Source organism: Ornithodoros turicata, chromosome 10, assembly GCF_037126465.1.
Source record: "Ornithodoros turicata isolate Travis chromosome 10, ASM3712646v1, whole genome shotgun sequence".
Classification (NCBI taxonomy): domain Eukaryota; kingdom Metazoa; phylum Arthropoda; class Arachnida; order Ixodida; family Argasidae; genus Ornithodoros; species Ornithodoros turicata.
Window position 1 is genome coordinate 13,717,836 of NC_088210.1, and position 14,569 is coordinate 13,732,404.

Consider the following 14,569-nt stretch of genomic DNA (forward strand, 5'->3'; position numbering starts at 1 on the left):
GAAAAACGATTAGTGCTGCCCTCTATAAAACAGTTTAGAGAACATGAACCTGAACAAGACACGCCTTCGTTCGCTATAGAACGCGTGTAATGGTGATGGAAAGAGTAATAGCCGAGGAACATCTATTAGCACCGGCATGCATAGAGTGAAAGTGCTGGAGGAAGAGCTAAAATTTAGTTAGGTAAATACAATTTCGCTCTGTTCCTTTCTGCATGAAAGCGTATCTTTTATTGGACAGCACGCAAACCGCAGCATGATAGATCCGTCAATAGTCTTAGGTCACTCGACGGGATTGACACTTACAGTGCTTCTGGAATTTTGCTTTGGATTCTTGGCCATTTTGTATGACAGTTTTAAATGTAGCGGAAATCGTGATTGTAATACTTCATTTTTGTCGCGCAGAACACGCTTGTAAGCGAGTTCGTTTGACTCCTATATGTGCCGTCTGCCTCTCGCGTCAGCCATTGCAATTTAATCGATTTCTCCCCCCTATGTCACCCTCCTTCTCTCGGTTTCACGTTAAACCCTTTAAACTTTCACATAAACAAAATAACCGCGAGCAGCGTGGAGCACATCTCGCTACTCTACTCACAGGTGTCGCATAACGCTGTTTCGTTAAAAGTTCTGGCCTCCGTTCGGCATATTCTGTGTACTTGATATACAACACCGTAGCTTCTTGATTAATTTAAAATCACACCGGTTAATCACGTACTTTCATACCGTCATGGGATGTAGTACGGCGTTTAGTTTTTCTTATTTTTTTCTTTTTTTGATAAGCCGTTTTCGAGGTGTTGCACGAAAGGTTTATCAGTGGGGGGCGTAACCTGATTTCCCGAGGGGAGTATTCGAGATGTATGTATCGTTTTTCGCTATGCGTTTCCGATTGCACGGTTATCAGTGCAGTCACACATGCGAACGCTGGGCAAGTTGTAAAATCACCTGCTTTCTTGATGTTGTGCCATGTGCATGTATGTACGCTTTCTTGATGTTAATTGCTCATTGTCATTTTTTCAGTTACGTTCATCTAGCAGTATGTTAGGGTTGATGATGTTGGATGGACGTTCATGTGTTGAGTCTTCGCTTTGTTTTTTTTTCTTTAGGCGGTGGCGATAGGGACTTAGGGGTTAGCCAGCATGATTGGAGGACTGTTTATCTACAACCACAAAGGGGAGGTGCTCATATCTAGGGTCTACAGAGATGACATAGGGTAGGTATATACCGTTACCGTACACGTTACTGCAGTGTGGGAACTATCATCGTTGGAATGAATTGATCTCACGCGATTGATTTGATGAATTCACCACATATCACGCTCTGAGCCAATCACCATCCGGAATGACATTCCGCCCCTCAGATTGGTCCTGTGCACTTACGTTAACTGTCGCGAAAAGGCGTACACCCATTGCTTTCCACAAATCGGGAGTGATAAAGGTGTCATTCTGTGCAGTGGTTGGCCTTCGGCGTCTCATGTGGTCAAGTTCGGTTCTTAGAGTGCAGGATTAACGTTAGCCTTGTTCGGGCATTACTTTCACCTTTTGGACTTGCGTGCATGTGCGATAAGTTGGAAACCAACACAGCCCTGGCTTCATGGAAGTAAACTACCCCGAAAGCTCGTAGGGCATGATTTTCCGCAATGATGTATGATTAGGGTTCTTCGTTTCTTTCCCCCATTCTTCTTATGCTTCCCTTCCCCCCCCCCCCCCCCCCCCCTTGCTTCCCTTATGTTTGATTACCTTGCAGCTGCTGGCATCTGATCTGAAACTATCCAATTCAACAGTTTTTCTTTTCTTTTTCACCGGCAAAATGTGGTTGACTGATTTACTATTGTGGTTGCTTTTTTAGTTACATGTTCATGTCGTGCCTAAAACACTCTTCTTAAACAGTAAAGCTGCAAACTACTATTTTCAAACCAGCATTTCCTTTGTCATTTATATTTTTCCTCCATAAAATTCAAAAATTTCTTGTCCCACAATAAAAACAGATGTGTGATCCTATTTTCCCTGCAACACTTTATAGTGGCAAGAACCCTGTCATCCCCCCCCCCCTTCACACACACACACAAGTTTAAGCACTCTACACTCTTAGAAATGAACTTCACCGCATAGCACGCTCCTAGCCAACCATAACCTCCAATGATGTCGTTATCTGCCCTGATTTGTCGAAAACTGGAGGCGTACGCCTTTTTTTGTGACACTTATGCTGTTCATAATTGTCACAGAAAAGGTGCACGCCTCTAGTTTTCAACAAATCAGGGCAGATAACGATATCATTCGAGGTTATGGTTGGCTAGGAGCGTGCTATGCGGTGAAGTTCATTGCTAAGAGTGTATGGTGCAGTGCAGTGTTAGGCAGTGGGTTACAGATAATTGTGCTGCCTTCAGCAGCTTCCAGTGCTCGTATCTTGACCTAAAGTTACCTTCGCTGTGAACTGCCCTTGAGCTAGACCTGTGTAGTCTGTGTAGTGTTGCACATTTGCACGGTTAACAAGTTCCACGTGTTTTTGTGACGCTACGTTTTTTCCTTTCCCCACCTACAGCCGCAATGCCGTGGACGCGTTCCGCGTGAACGTGATCCACGCGCGTCAGCAGGTGCGCAGTCCCGTCACCAACATAGCGCGCACCTCTTTCTTCCACATCAAGCGGGCCAACATCTGGTTGGCAGCAGTGACGCGACAGAACGTGAACGCGGCCATGGTGTTTGAGTTCCTGCTCAAGATGTGCGACGTCATGCAGTCCTACTTTGGAAAGATCAGCGAGGAGAATGTCAAGAACAACTTTGTCCTCATCTACGAGCTGCTAGATGGTACGCCGTTCTTTAGAGCTTTCCCGGTCGTACTGTCTTGCGGGTTTTTGCACGCGTAGAAACGGCGCAAGTGACAACAGAGTGGAAAATGTAGGGATCCGCGGGGGGTAGATTGAGGCAGAAGCATGGCGTATGGGGGGAAGCGCCTATACGGTCGAAACTCGTTAATATGACCACGGCCGTTCCAGGGGGTTTTGGTCGTAATATAATGATTGGTCGTAATATAATGATTGGCCGTAATATAATGATTGGCCGTAATATAATGATTGGCCGTAATATAATGATTGGCCGTAATATAATGTTTGGTCGTAATTGTCATATTAACGTACACCACGTCTTAAGTCTTACCATGCACCTTATGTAGGCTTCGAGAAGTAGAAAATTGACAGAATACGAATAATGAGACATTTTATAAGAACGTATAACCCTTTACAGTAGAACTTCGTTATAGTAACTCCGCTTGTAGTAAAACTCTGCTTATAGTAAACGAGAACTCCGGTCCCGATAGAATCTCTACACATTCAGTGGCACACCTGATGTAATAAAACTCCCGATCTAGTAAAATTTTCATCCTGGTCCCAGAGAGTCTACTACAAAGGGGTTCTACCGTACTTTTTTTTTAAAAGAAAGTCTGATAAATATGTTTGCGTAGCGCAGTTCTCAACCTGGTGCATATCCGCTTCTGTACATTCTGGCAGTCAGCTCTGTTCGTTTGCGCTTCTTCTCAGACAGGGCTGATGAATGCCGTATTGCTGTTTACTAGCTTACAGTACATGCACTGTAGAAATTACATGACACCCTTTTTGTTTCTCGGACGTTATTTAAGAGTTTTTAAAGGCAAACTCCCAGACATCGAATCAAAGTCCCCCACTGCTAAATTGCACACGGGAGAGACGGTGCCCCTTCCTCAGGCAAAGTATGGACAATAAAATTGGGCTAACATTACCAGTCTGTGCTGGTCCTGCAGCAAGGGCAGTTTTGTAAAGCAGGCTTCACCTCATGGAGGGAAGCTTCAGGTGAAGCCCACTTTCGGGAGGTGTCGTTACGTACTTGGCGAATAGTCTGGTATTTGGAAATCCGAATGTTAAGTATTCGATTCGCGAATGAAATACTTCGAGTGATTGATATTTGATTCGAATTCGAGAACTAGAATATCCGCACACCCCTAAAGATAAGGAAATCTGTGAAATTCCGTGCCAAATGAAGGATTCCTCGACGGAATGACAGAAAACCAGGGGCCTTGTGCCCATGCTGGTGTGAGTGGTGGAACTGGAATGAACCATTGTTTTGTCCCAGAGCTGAACCATTTTCCTTGAACCGGTACGAAAACCCTTCCATCCCGCTGAAGCATGCGCGAGAGTGCGTTTTCTTTTTTTTTTCTTGATGCTGTGGTTATGCACGGAGCATGAAATTTTAGGGTTTAACCCAACCTTTCCCCTAATTTGCACCCCCAAATTGAAGGTTGCCTCTAGGTTGGAACCCGATTTTTATCCGGGAAGTTTCCCTCACTCAAAACTTCTGTAGGAATGCACACTAACTTGTTTGGCATCAAATGCAGTTACATCACCATTTGTACCAAACCAGTACAGTTAGTTTGAGTAACTGAGCAAGATTTATCCCAGAATTTAGCGCGTTTTTTTTCACCCGAATTCACATGAATTTAGAGCACACTTCTATTTATTTGATTTTTACCCCCGAACATGAAAGAACTGATGTTCTGAGGCTGGAACAACATAGATGGGACAAATACATACAAAGCCTCAAATTGCCTAAGAAATTAACGATGAAAGATGAAAGTCACTGAAAGGTTTAGCCAGCTGTAGGGCTCGAACCCACATCTTCTGGATTGCCGGTCCAGGGCTCTACCACCGGTAATCCAGAAGATGTGGGTTCGAGCCCTACAGCTGGCTAACCTTTTCAGTGACTTTCATTTTTACCCCCAAATTTAGAAAAAAAAATTTCCCGAAAGCTTCAGGCTCTAGTTATGTAGTATCAGCTAACATTTGTGTGTATGCTATTGTAGAGATCCTGGACTTTGGATACCCCCAAAATACAGACACCGGGATCCTGAAGACCTTCATCACTCAACAGGGGGTGAAGTCTCAGACGAAGGAAGAGCAAAGCCAGATCACCTCCCAGGTGACCGGCCAGATAGGGTGGCGCCGTGAAGGAATAAAATATCGTCGTAACGAGCTATTTCTGGATGTCTTGGAGTATGTAAACCTTCTTATGTCTCCCCAAGGTAGGCACCTCTGTCGGTCGATTTTAAGATGTTCTGACCACGACCCACTAGATTATAACGACCATGTCATAATCGGCAACCACTATGAGAAGCCCGTCTGCAACGATCCGTTAGGGGCGCTACTCGTTGGCCCGCAAGATCTGCATCATGATTGGACAATGGAAATTTGAATTTTGAACACTCGGAAGTGCACGTACGACTACCATAGCAGACGACAGCAACAGCTCTTATGAAAATGCGTAGAATGATGATGATAATCAACTTTAGAAAGATGCATCTCCCGTGGGACATGCATCGCTTGCACAAATATACTAAGGTAAGCTGAAGTACAAAGTATTGCAGAAATGGAGGAAGCAACAACCGGGCCGACCAGTAGCTCCACCGCTAGCTTCCAAATGCGGCGCTGGGAAGGGGTACTTGTGACATGGTCGTTTTAATCTAGTACGTTGTGCTTCTGACAGACTGTCACATATCAGAAGTGCATTTCAGAATAGTATGACACGTTTTTTGCAGTCCCACTGCCAGAGGTTAGAAATAGCAAAGCCTTCTAGTGCACTGAATGCAATTTGTATAGCACTGCACTACACTGCACTAACGTACTACAAAATGCCAACAGTGTTAGTGTGAATATGTATGGACAGCAGTGATGGCTTCATTTGTGACTTTCAGTGTCAGAACTTGCACGGCAGTGACCAACGTTTCGTATTGAGTCACAAATTCTACTGAACAGTGTCAGCTGTTGTGTAAAATATTTGACTTGCTGCCTACAAAACGCTCGGTATAAGTGGGGAGTGACTTTTTCGGGTTTAACCTGATTCCGCCCAGTTATTCCCTCCCGAACTGACCTCCGACCAATTCGGGCTAAACTCGATTTCTCCCTGAATTCAAGTCATCATGAAATCCTCAAGTGACGTTTCCACTGATGACGAACAAAGGTTGCCATGTGTAACACATGTAAGAATGGGTCACTTGCGTTCCCAGCAATACACCCATGTGTGTCAACACTGTCTGCGCCTGAAGGTCACGATCCCGCAAAAACGACAAAAGAACGAAAAGGTGAAGTAAGGAAAGGGCTTAATAGACAAGAAGAGAAACAAAAACACCCGATAACACCTGAAGGCGCAATTATTGCCCAATTTCTCCCCGAAAATTAGACTTAAAAATGGGGCCCAAGTTTTACCCCCCCGAATCTGAGAAAGGCATTTAACCCGCAAAAGTCACTCCCTAAGTATAAGTAAAGTTCGAGACAATTCTATCGAGAATCCTGTTGACTAATCTTTGCAAAACAGTTCATCATGGTCTCTGGGGCAGTGTCTACAGCACCGCCGGTAAAAAAAGTGAACTGTACATGGCATCATGCGGGCATAATTCTGTTTTTTGCAACCAGATTGAAGACAGCCGAGCTCTGCCCATTGATCTAATGTCGCTTTGATAGAATGAAAATGGGCCGACAACCCACAATGAGACATTTTCTTCAACAAACAGTCGATTCTTTCAAAGCATTCCCTCTAGGCCACTCTTATGGCCCCTTCATCTTGGTTGAGACCCGGACGAATAATATGTCCACATTTTTTACCTTTTTGACCTTCAGGACAGGTGCTGAGTGCACACGTCGCCGGGAAGGTAGTAATGAAGTCTTACCTCTCCGGCATGCCGGAATGCAAGTTTGGAATAAACGACAAAATAACTATGGAGAGCAAGGGCAAGAGCAGCACCATGGATGACCCCACTCGAAGGTACTCCTCATCCATCCTTTGTGTTGGCAGGTACAACAGTCTGCAGACTGCTTTCCGCATGCTCGCTTGTCAATGGGCATCATTCACTTTAGCACTGTGCTTTCACGTATGTATGTCTTCCCAGAGAGTGCATCGTGAGTGTCAGCCTTGCATGGGAAAGGGCGTAGGTAACACAATGTTTTATTTCCACGAACCCTTATTCCAATTAATAAAGGTATGGCACTTCCTCCAAGGAAGTCTCTAATACCTCTGTCACATGAGCAGTTTGCATTGCTATCCTCCAGACTGCTTGGCTTTCCTGCAAAAACAGTTAAATGCACTTTTGAACTGTGTGAACACACACAGTACCAAAGATACGCGACACATTTGCGTAAGGAGGAGTCACTCTTGCATCATGTTTAACGTAACCAACTCTATCCGTGTTGTTTCACTCCAGGCAAACATCCGCCATTTGCACAGAGTGTCAGACTTTAAGGAGTGTGGAAGGCCCTTCAAGCTTTTTTTTTGTCTTGTGTGTTACGAATATACCACCTTCAGGAACCGTCACTCAAAGGAAATGCAAATTTCCTGAGAAAATTGGCTTTCAGCAGCAGTAGTGACTTACCCAGCTTACCCAACAGACATCACCATAACATACAAACAGCAACAGCATGCACAAAGAAACCCTGTAGAGAGTGTCCAGACTCCCAAAAGTGCTGGCGCCGATAGCCGCGGCACAGCCATGGCGTCACCTTGAGGTACGGTTTGGAAGTATTCGAGAATTCTCACCTAGGATTTCAATTACCAATCCAATCTAAGTGCACAATCCAAAATGGCTGTTTCGAAGTTAGCACCGCAGTGCCAGAAATAGTGGCGTTGGTGCTTGTACGCAAGCGTTTTGGTCCAGATAATCCAGGCTTCAGTCTGCCCGGAAAGACAGTCGCGAGATGTATCAATCCTATAATGTGAGTCAAAAAAATCTGTTGGCTTACCATATTGAAGACAGGACGTACCAGACTGACTAGCAGTACTGGATAGCAGAGTGGCATAGCAGTGGACTAATTTCTAGTTTTTTTTTTTTTTTAGCCCTTCCATGCTCCTTTTTAAAACTAGCTTGGCAAGTGCATCCTTTTTTTTTTTTTTTGCTAATTGTAGTAACTACCCCCATTAACACAGAAAGTATAAAGGAAACTTGCTGTGAAGCTAGGGCTTTGTTTTCAGGATTTATGTTTTTGGAAATGGGTTTTATTTCAGCAGCCATAAAATCTGTTGTCATCAGATGGAAAATAAAACAGACACTCTTTGAGCACTTGGAAAATAACTGAGGAAAGAAAGTGTCGATGCCATGACTCCGAACTTGAACCGTCCTATTTACATCTCTCGTCGGTTGCAGTACTTAGCGTTGGTGGCGGAATTGGCACAGTGCCAAGTTAGTTTTGGGGGCATTTCAGGTTTTAACTTTAGTGATGATAATTTAAATCGGAGGTAAAAGGGGGTGCTTTACAGTGTTTCACAGTATAACACAAGGCCATACGTGCAGCTGCAGCTTTCATATGCACCAGTATCATAAACTGAAATAAACTTGCGTACACATCTTTTCATTTTGCAGCACTGGAAAGACTTCAATTGCAATAGATGACTGCCAGTTTCATCAGTGTGTCAAGCTGAGCAAGTTTGAGAGTGAACATAGCATAAGTTTCATCCCACCTGATGGAGAGTTTGAGTTGATGAGGTAAGACGTTTCCTGGACATGCATGCTCAGTTATCACTAAGGCCCCGGCTTTCTGCCGCGGCAAATTCAAGATTCCGCGGCACTAACCTGTAAATTTCGCGTATTTCTGCGGCAAGGAGTCAACGGCTGCGTGAAACGGGGAAAGACTTTATTTTCGAGGGTAATGTGCAATAGAAAACTATTTTATAAACTTGGGTTCAAAGCACTGTTGTGGCTCAGCATTACATACATGATATCCTGTGTTCTCAGAAAGTGCCGTCTGTCGCCCGCAACAATTTTATACCTGCTGAAAGATCTTTAAACCTAATTACTGTATTGACTCGCATAATTTGCGCACTTTTTCGCCCCCTAAAATTCGGAAAAGTTGGGGAAATTTTAAGGGAATGTTGGTTACGATATTCAAATGATGCAAAATTTCAATTTTGAGTGTGCCGGTCATATAGGCTGTCTATAGAGCGGACGTTGATGTTATCACTGCACTGCGCAAGTCCGAAGAAAGTACCCAAATATCGTGCAACCAGTGAAATATGTAGACGCGCTGCTGGAAGACTTCGTGCTGGAATACCTGCGCATGAAAACGCGGGTGCACAAATTAAGCAATTTTTTTCCCTTTCCATTTTTAGTGCTAAACTAGAGATGCACAAATTATGCGATGGTGCAAAATATGCGAGTAAATACGGTATGTCGAAGGGTCACGTGTGCCTTGGAGCAGCTAGGAGCGTGCGCAGCGTGCACTTTTATTTTATGCTGTTTCGCTCGAGTGTGCAGCATCTCTTCTGAGATACTGCACGTCGAAGTAGCCGTTCACGCCACAGCAATCGTATCTTTCGACCCAGTCTGACATCCGCTACATTCTGTGCAAAATGCAGCGAAATTCGGAGCAAAATAGGATTCCTCGAAATTCCGTGCCAAACGAAGTATTCCGCGATGAATTCAGGATTTTGTGGAATTTTGCGGAATCTCTGAAAACTGGGGACCTTGGTTATCACTTATAAGGAGGCGCGGCACTCTTCAGCATCTGTGTGACACCCTGAGCGTTTCTAAAATTGTGCGGTGCCATCGTGGACTCTCGACCAACTTTATTACATGCACGCTTATGCCTTGAGGCTAGTACAAAGATAACCACCTCAATGAGAAATATAAATTCGGAGTTGTCGCTGCGACTCTCGAAGAAAATCGCTCCTGTCGGATAGTGCCGTTCTGATGCAAAGCATTGCCATGTCTGCATATTCATCCGGCAGCAAGAAATGTGACATGCATAGAACTTGTTTAGTTTGACTAGAGTAGACTAGAGTAGAGTAGTTGTTTAGTTTGATGTTTCCTCATGTTATGAATTTTCATGGCAGGTATCGCATCACAAAAGACATCAGCTTTCCATTTAGAATCATCCCCTTGGTAAGAGAGGTTGGCCGCACTAAGATGGAGGTAAAAGTGGTGCTCAAGTCAAACTTCAAGCCATCACTCATTGGACAGAAGATTGAGGTACTCAGAATAGCACTGTGCTGGCTGCATCTTGTGCTCTGTCCGATCTGTAACCGATCTCTCACCGATTTGCGTTACCCCATGTCAGGTACGCATTCCAACACCACTGAACACAAGCGGAGTTCAGCTCATCTGCATGAAGGGCAAGGCCAAGTACAAGGCCAGTGAGAATGCCATTGTATGGAAGTGAGTACAGGATTAAGCAGTTGATTGTGAATAGCTTACTGCAGGCTGGTACAGATGATGAACTTTTATTGTGAAACCTTTTGAACTTAGAATTGATGTTCATTTTTTTTAGTGATGTGCAAATAGCCATTTTAGAACTGAAGCGAATACAGTCGCCGTCCGGTCTTTCGGACTCGGCGGGGATCGCGCAAAAGTCCGAATAATCGAGCAGTCCGAAAAAATGAATTTCACTTCAAAATAAACTTTACTAAGCACTAGTAGGCTGAAGAACGTTGTCGATGCTTTCCTAAAGTGCCTCCAACTCTGCCTGGTAACATCAGCTTTCATTATTATTTTTTATATTTTATATGTATTTTTATTATTTCCCGAAGCGCATTTCGTCACTGTACACTGACCGCCGTCATAAAGTCCGCAAGTCGGCTTCACCTAACGCATGAGTGCTTTAGGTGAAGCTCGCTTTACAGCGCTGTCGCGCCACTCGCGGGCGGACAACACGTGCTGGGCCTTTTGAATCAAGCCGTTCGCCAAAAACGATTACAACAGATCTCTTCTACTCAGAGGAATGGAAAATGAACAATCATTGCCTATATATTTAGCCTCAATATTTTAGTTGGTTGATTTCTTTTGATACGAATTTCGGATGATACCAATATTTTCCGTCATCCCAAGAGAGAAATTCGCTGGTTATGCAAACAGTCTGAAATATCGAGCGACGGGGCTGCACGGTGTCCGAAATTTTGGACATTCTTATACACCAACTCTATGAGAACCGCGTCCGTTCCGCAAACGAGTCCGAAGAATCGAGCATGTCCGAAAAATCGGACCAAAGCACCGCAGTCGCCTTTATTAGTATGGGTTTGACGGCTGCACTGAGAGACGGCAAGTCGTCGATATCCCGAACACGTGGAGGGAACGTACTTCTGGCAACATTAGGCATCAACCATTCCGCAAGTCTGCTTCAGCTAGCGCATGTGTGCTCTAGGTGAAGCTCGCTTTACGGCACTGTCGGCACGGCGACTCGACAGCACGTGCTGGGCATTCGCGAACTTCTACAGCGCTGGCCGAAACAAAGACGCAAAAGAGCAAAGACAGGCCTTCCCTCAGAGTAATGGAAAATGAACAGTCACTGCCTATTATTTTCTTGCTTCAATTTTTATATTTGGTGTAATTCTTTTCATACGAAGTGCGGATGATACGAATATTTTCTGGCATCCTGAGAGATAGGACATTAATACGAAGCGAAACTTGTGGGGCACAACCGCAATTGGTGCAGCAGTTACCCATTACCCGATGTGGAAAGGGGGACATGGTCATCTTTTGACCTGTTTCACTCCATGTTCTTTGCCCAGTTAAAGTATATAACAAAGAAGGAATGACTAATGCGCAGTTCCTTTACCGTCGCATTGCATCATGCGTGCGTGCTGAGCCTGCAACCGTTCGTGATGCTCGCTTGCTGGACAAACAGTCCGAAATATCGAGCGACAGGGCTGTATGGCGCCCGAAATTTTCGACGTTGTTATGCATTAACTCTATGGGGTCCATGGCCGTTCCGCGAACGCGTCCGAGTAATCGAGCATGTCTGAAAAATCTGCTGGCGATTGTAGTTATACAGCCAAAGTGAATTGTATTACCCAACTGAAGCGAATATGAAGCAACATGAAAGCATAGCTGCTAGATGCTGCATGAGGTGATTCACGAGGGTCATAGTATTAGGTGATTCACGGGGGTCGTGGCATTAGGTGATTCACGGGGGTCGTGGCGTTAGGTGATTCACGGGGGTCGTGGCGTTAGGTGATTCACGGGGGTCGTGGCGTTAGGTGATTCACGGGGGTCGTGGCGTTAGGTGATTCACGAGGGTCGTGGCGTTAGGTGATTCACGAGGGTCGTGGCGTTAGGTGGCTGAAGACCAGTGCATTCAGCATTTCGAGGTGTGGTTGCTTCTTCAAGATAATTCCCGCCCTTGCTAGCGTTTGGTGACAGAATGAACAGCTCTGCAGACAGCATTCGCCGCATCACATTTTGATATTTGAAACTTGTCATTCTAACCCTAGGATTAAGCGTATGGCTGGCATGAAAGAGACCCAGCTTAGTGCAGAGATCGAGCTGCTGCAGACTGACGCCAAGAAGAAATGGAACAGGCCTCCCATCTCCATGAACTTTGAGGTATCCATCTATCACCCTCAGTCGTAGAACCAGCTTTTCTCAAGAACCTTTTCTCCGCAGGTTCCATTTGCGCCATCCGGTCTGAAAGTCCGCTACCTCAAGGTGTTCGAGTCGAAGCTGAACTACAGCGACCACGATGTGATTAAATGGGTGCGCTACATTGGCCGCAGTGGCCTCTATGAGACCCGCTGTTAATTGGTGGAACCAACAGATGGGACCCTCCCAAAACCCTAGTGTTTTGTTTTCAGAACTAGAAGAAAAAAAAAAGACAGGACTTTTCTTTATCTTTTTCCTGAAGCCTGACACCGTTCTAGGACAGTAATTAAACTGAAAGAAAAGGTTTTGGTGGTTGGAAGGTCACAGGAATCTATTCATTCTGTTTGGTCATCAACTTAACCTACATGCTCTATCCTCAGCCTGGTCGAGAGACCCGCCTGTTCTTGCAGCGCTATCGCTTTTTTTTTTGTCCCTGGCATTTTGAAAATGGGGGAGTGAGAATTTTTGAATGACTATATCACTGATAAACTGCACAGAGAGGTTGTAAATGTGTGTTAGGCTGAGTGTTATTACTGTTGCTGCTATTGTATACTGCAATATCACGCATTGCCCATTTTTTTCTTTTTTTCCACTTTGGGGGCTCTTACTGGTGAAGTCAATGTAAGCATGCTGTTAGACCATTCCGCTGTAGACTTGTCAGCAGTGTTTTTGCTGTCTGTTCAATAAAGTTAAAAATTATGGCTGTGTTGGAAACCAATGCCAAGTAGTCTTCCTGCTGGCCACGGTAAATACGTGGACCCTCGTGTTTGGGGGGTTCAGGGCTGAATCTATTTATTTCAGGAACCGTAAAATTGAGGCATTACTGGTACTAGAACCCAAAGTGAAGCCAAAAATCTCCAAGATATAAAAGATGAACAGCTGCGGTGAATGCACGCGGTGCTTAGCATCCTACACCGCTTGTATGGGTCCGTCGGATCTGAAAACAGCCTCCTTTCACATCGCGCTTAAAGCTGGTCACCAGGTGGCACCACCGGCCCACATGCAGGTGGTGGCAGTGCTGCGGTGCTGCTCTCTAAGCAGGTTCCGTACTCCCAAGTATGGTTCACCATATCCCAAGATAGGTGGGACGAATGTTGTGGGTAGGGTTTTCGGGATCCATACAATTCGGAGGACCGGAGCACGTGCTTCACACCGCGCACTCTACCACAAGTAATTTGATCAGCTCTTAGTTAAATCGATCTTTATCTCTTGACGGTATCATCAAAGTTAACATCACGTTCTCAAAATGGCAAGTCCGCGTCTGCATTCGTCATCCCATCCAAAGAAGTAGTGGAACGACTCACTTTTGCACAGTGGCGGATCCAGGGTGGGGGAATCCAATGTATAAACTGATGTTTGGGGTACAAACCTCAGTTTATACATTGGATTTCCCTCTCCCACCTCCCCCACTACGCGCTCCGACAAAGCAACCCCCACCCCCAAACCGAGAATCTGAATCCCTGAGATCGTGTGTGTTTTCGTGTTTTCTTTCCCCTGTCTCTGGGTTCCCTTCGTATTATCATGTACCAGCTCGCCTGCGCCCTTGCACTTCTTCCGTTACTGGATCCGCCCCCTGCTTTCAACCTCATCAACAGCTGCGGAACTCTATGCCGTATTTTTACTTCTTCAGCACATAGTTCGCTTTACCCCCACGGGATTTGGTCGTATTCACTGACTCAACATCTGCAGTGCAAGCAACTGAAAATTCTGGCATCCGAAGATCATCTGCACCGTTGGTTATGGGTGTGTTAATGCATATAGCCTCCTATATAGGAGGCTATATGGTTAAGGGCTTACAAACTTGTCTACGAAGCAGAGAACAGGCTGGTTCTCCAATGGGTTCCAGCCCATTGCGGTGTCGAAGGGAATGAACAGAGTGGACAGCGCCGCAGAAGCACCTCTCTCGTCTCGGAGACGGACGCGTATAGACTATAGACCTCTACCCGAGAACCGTCATCATGACGTTGGTAGACAGACTGAAACCGAAACAAATCTGAAGTGGAGGGCTGGGTTCCACGAATGGGCACTTGTTCGCTGCCTCGATCCTGTGGAAAGAAAAGTAGAACCGAAGGTCGCGTCCCTTTCAGGGACCATCGTAATCCCCTCAAGACCGTGGCTTTCGGGCGGGACCTTGTTCGACCCTAACTTCGAGCGTAGTTCAACTCTATTACATGGCGCCATGGAGGACAGGCGCGAAATGCGAAGGCATACC

At 45.3% G+C, this 14,569-nt stretch overlaps 1 protein-coding gene across 3 annotated transcripts; it reads left to right on the forward strand.

Moving 5' to 3' along the window:
* Positions 1-62: 62 nt before the first annotated feature.
* On the forward strand, positions 63-13,056 carry LOC135370445 (AP-2 complex subunit mu). Of its 3 annotated transcripts, none has more exons than XM_064604185.1 (10): positions 63-181; positions 1,101-1,207; positions 2,536-2,801; positions 4,825-5,043; positions 6,635-6,779; positions 8,368-8,490; positions 9,837-9,972; positions 10,061-10,158; positions 12,210-12,321; positions 12,382-13,056. In XM_064604185.1, exons 2-10 carry the CDS (start codon positions 1,134-1,136, stop codon positions 12,514-12,516), a joined length of 1,308 nt encoding a protein of 435 aa, XP_064460255.1. In that variant the 5' UTR covers positions 63-181; positions 1,101-1,133; the 3' UTR covers positions 12,517-13,056. The 3 variants fall into 3 exon arrangements, with proteins under 3 accessions (XP_064460255.1, XP_064460257.1, XP_064460256.1); XM_064604187.1 differs by lacking the exon at positions 63-181 and adding an exon at positions 832-852; XM_064604186.1 differs by lacking the exon at positions 63-181 and adding an exon at positions 882-968.
* The last annotated feature ends 1,513 nt before the right edge of the window (positions 13,057-14,569 follow it).

What these genes read in the sequence shown, in the direction of transcription:
- LOC135370445 (XM_064604185.1), top strand. Translation starts at nt 1,134, where the DNA reads ATGATTGGAGGACTGTTTATCTACAACCACAAAGGGGAGGTGCTCATA. An exon ending in CATCTACGAGCTGCTAGATG is followed by an intron (nt 2,802 to 4,824) that starts GTACGCCGTTCT and finishes ATGCTATTGTAG; the next exon opens with AGATCCTGGACTTTGGATAC. An exon ending in CCATCTCCATGAACTTTGAG is followed by an intron (nt 12,322 to 12,381) that starts GTATCCATCTAT and finishes TTTTCTCCGCAG; the next exon opens with GTTCCATTTGCGCCATCCGG.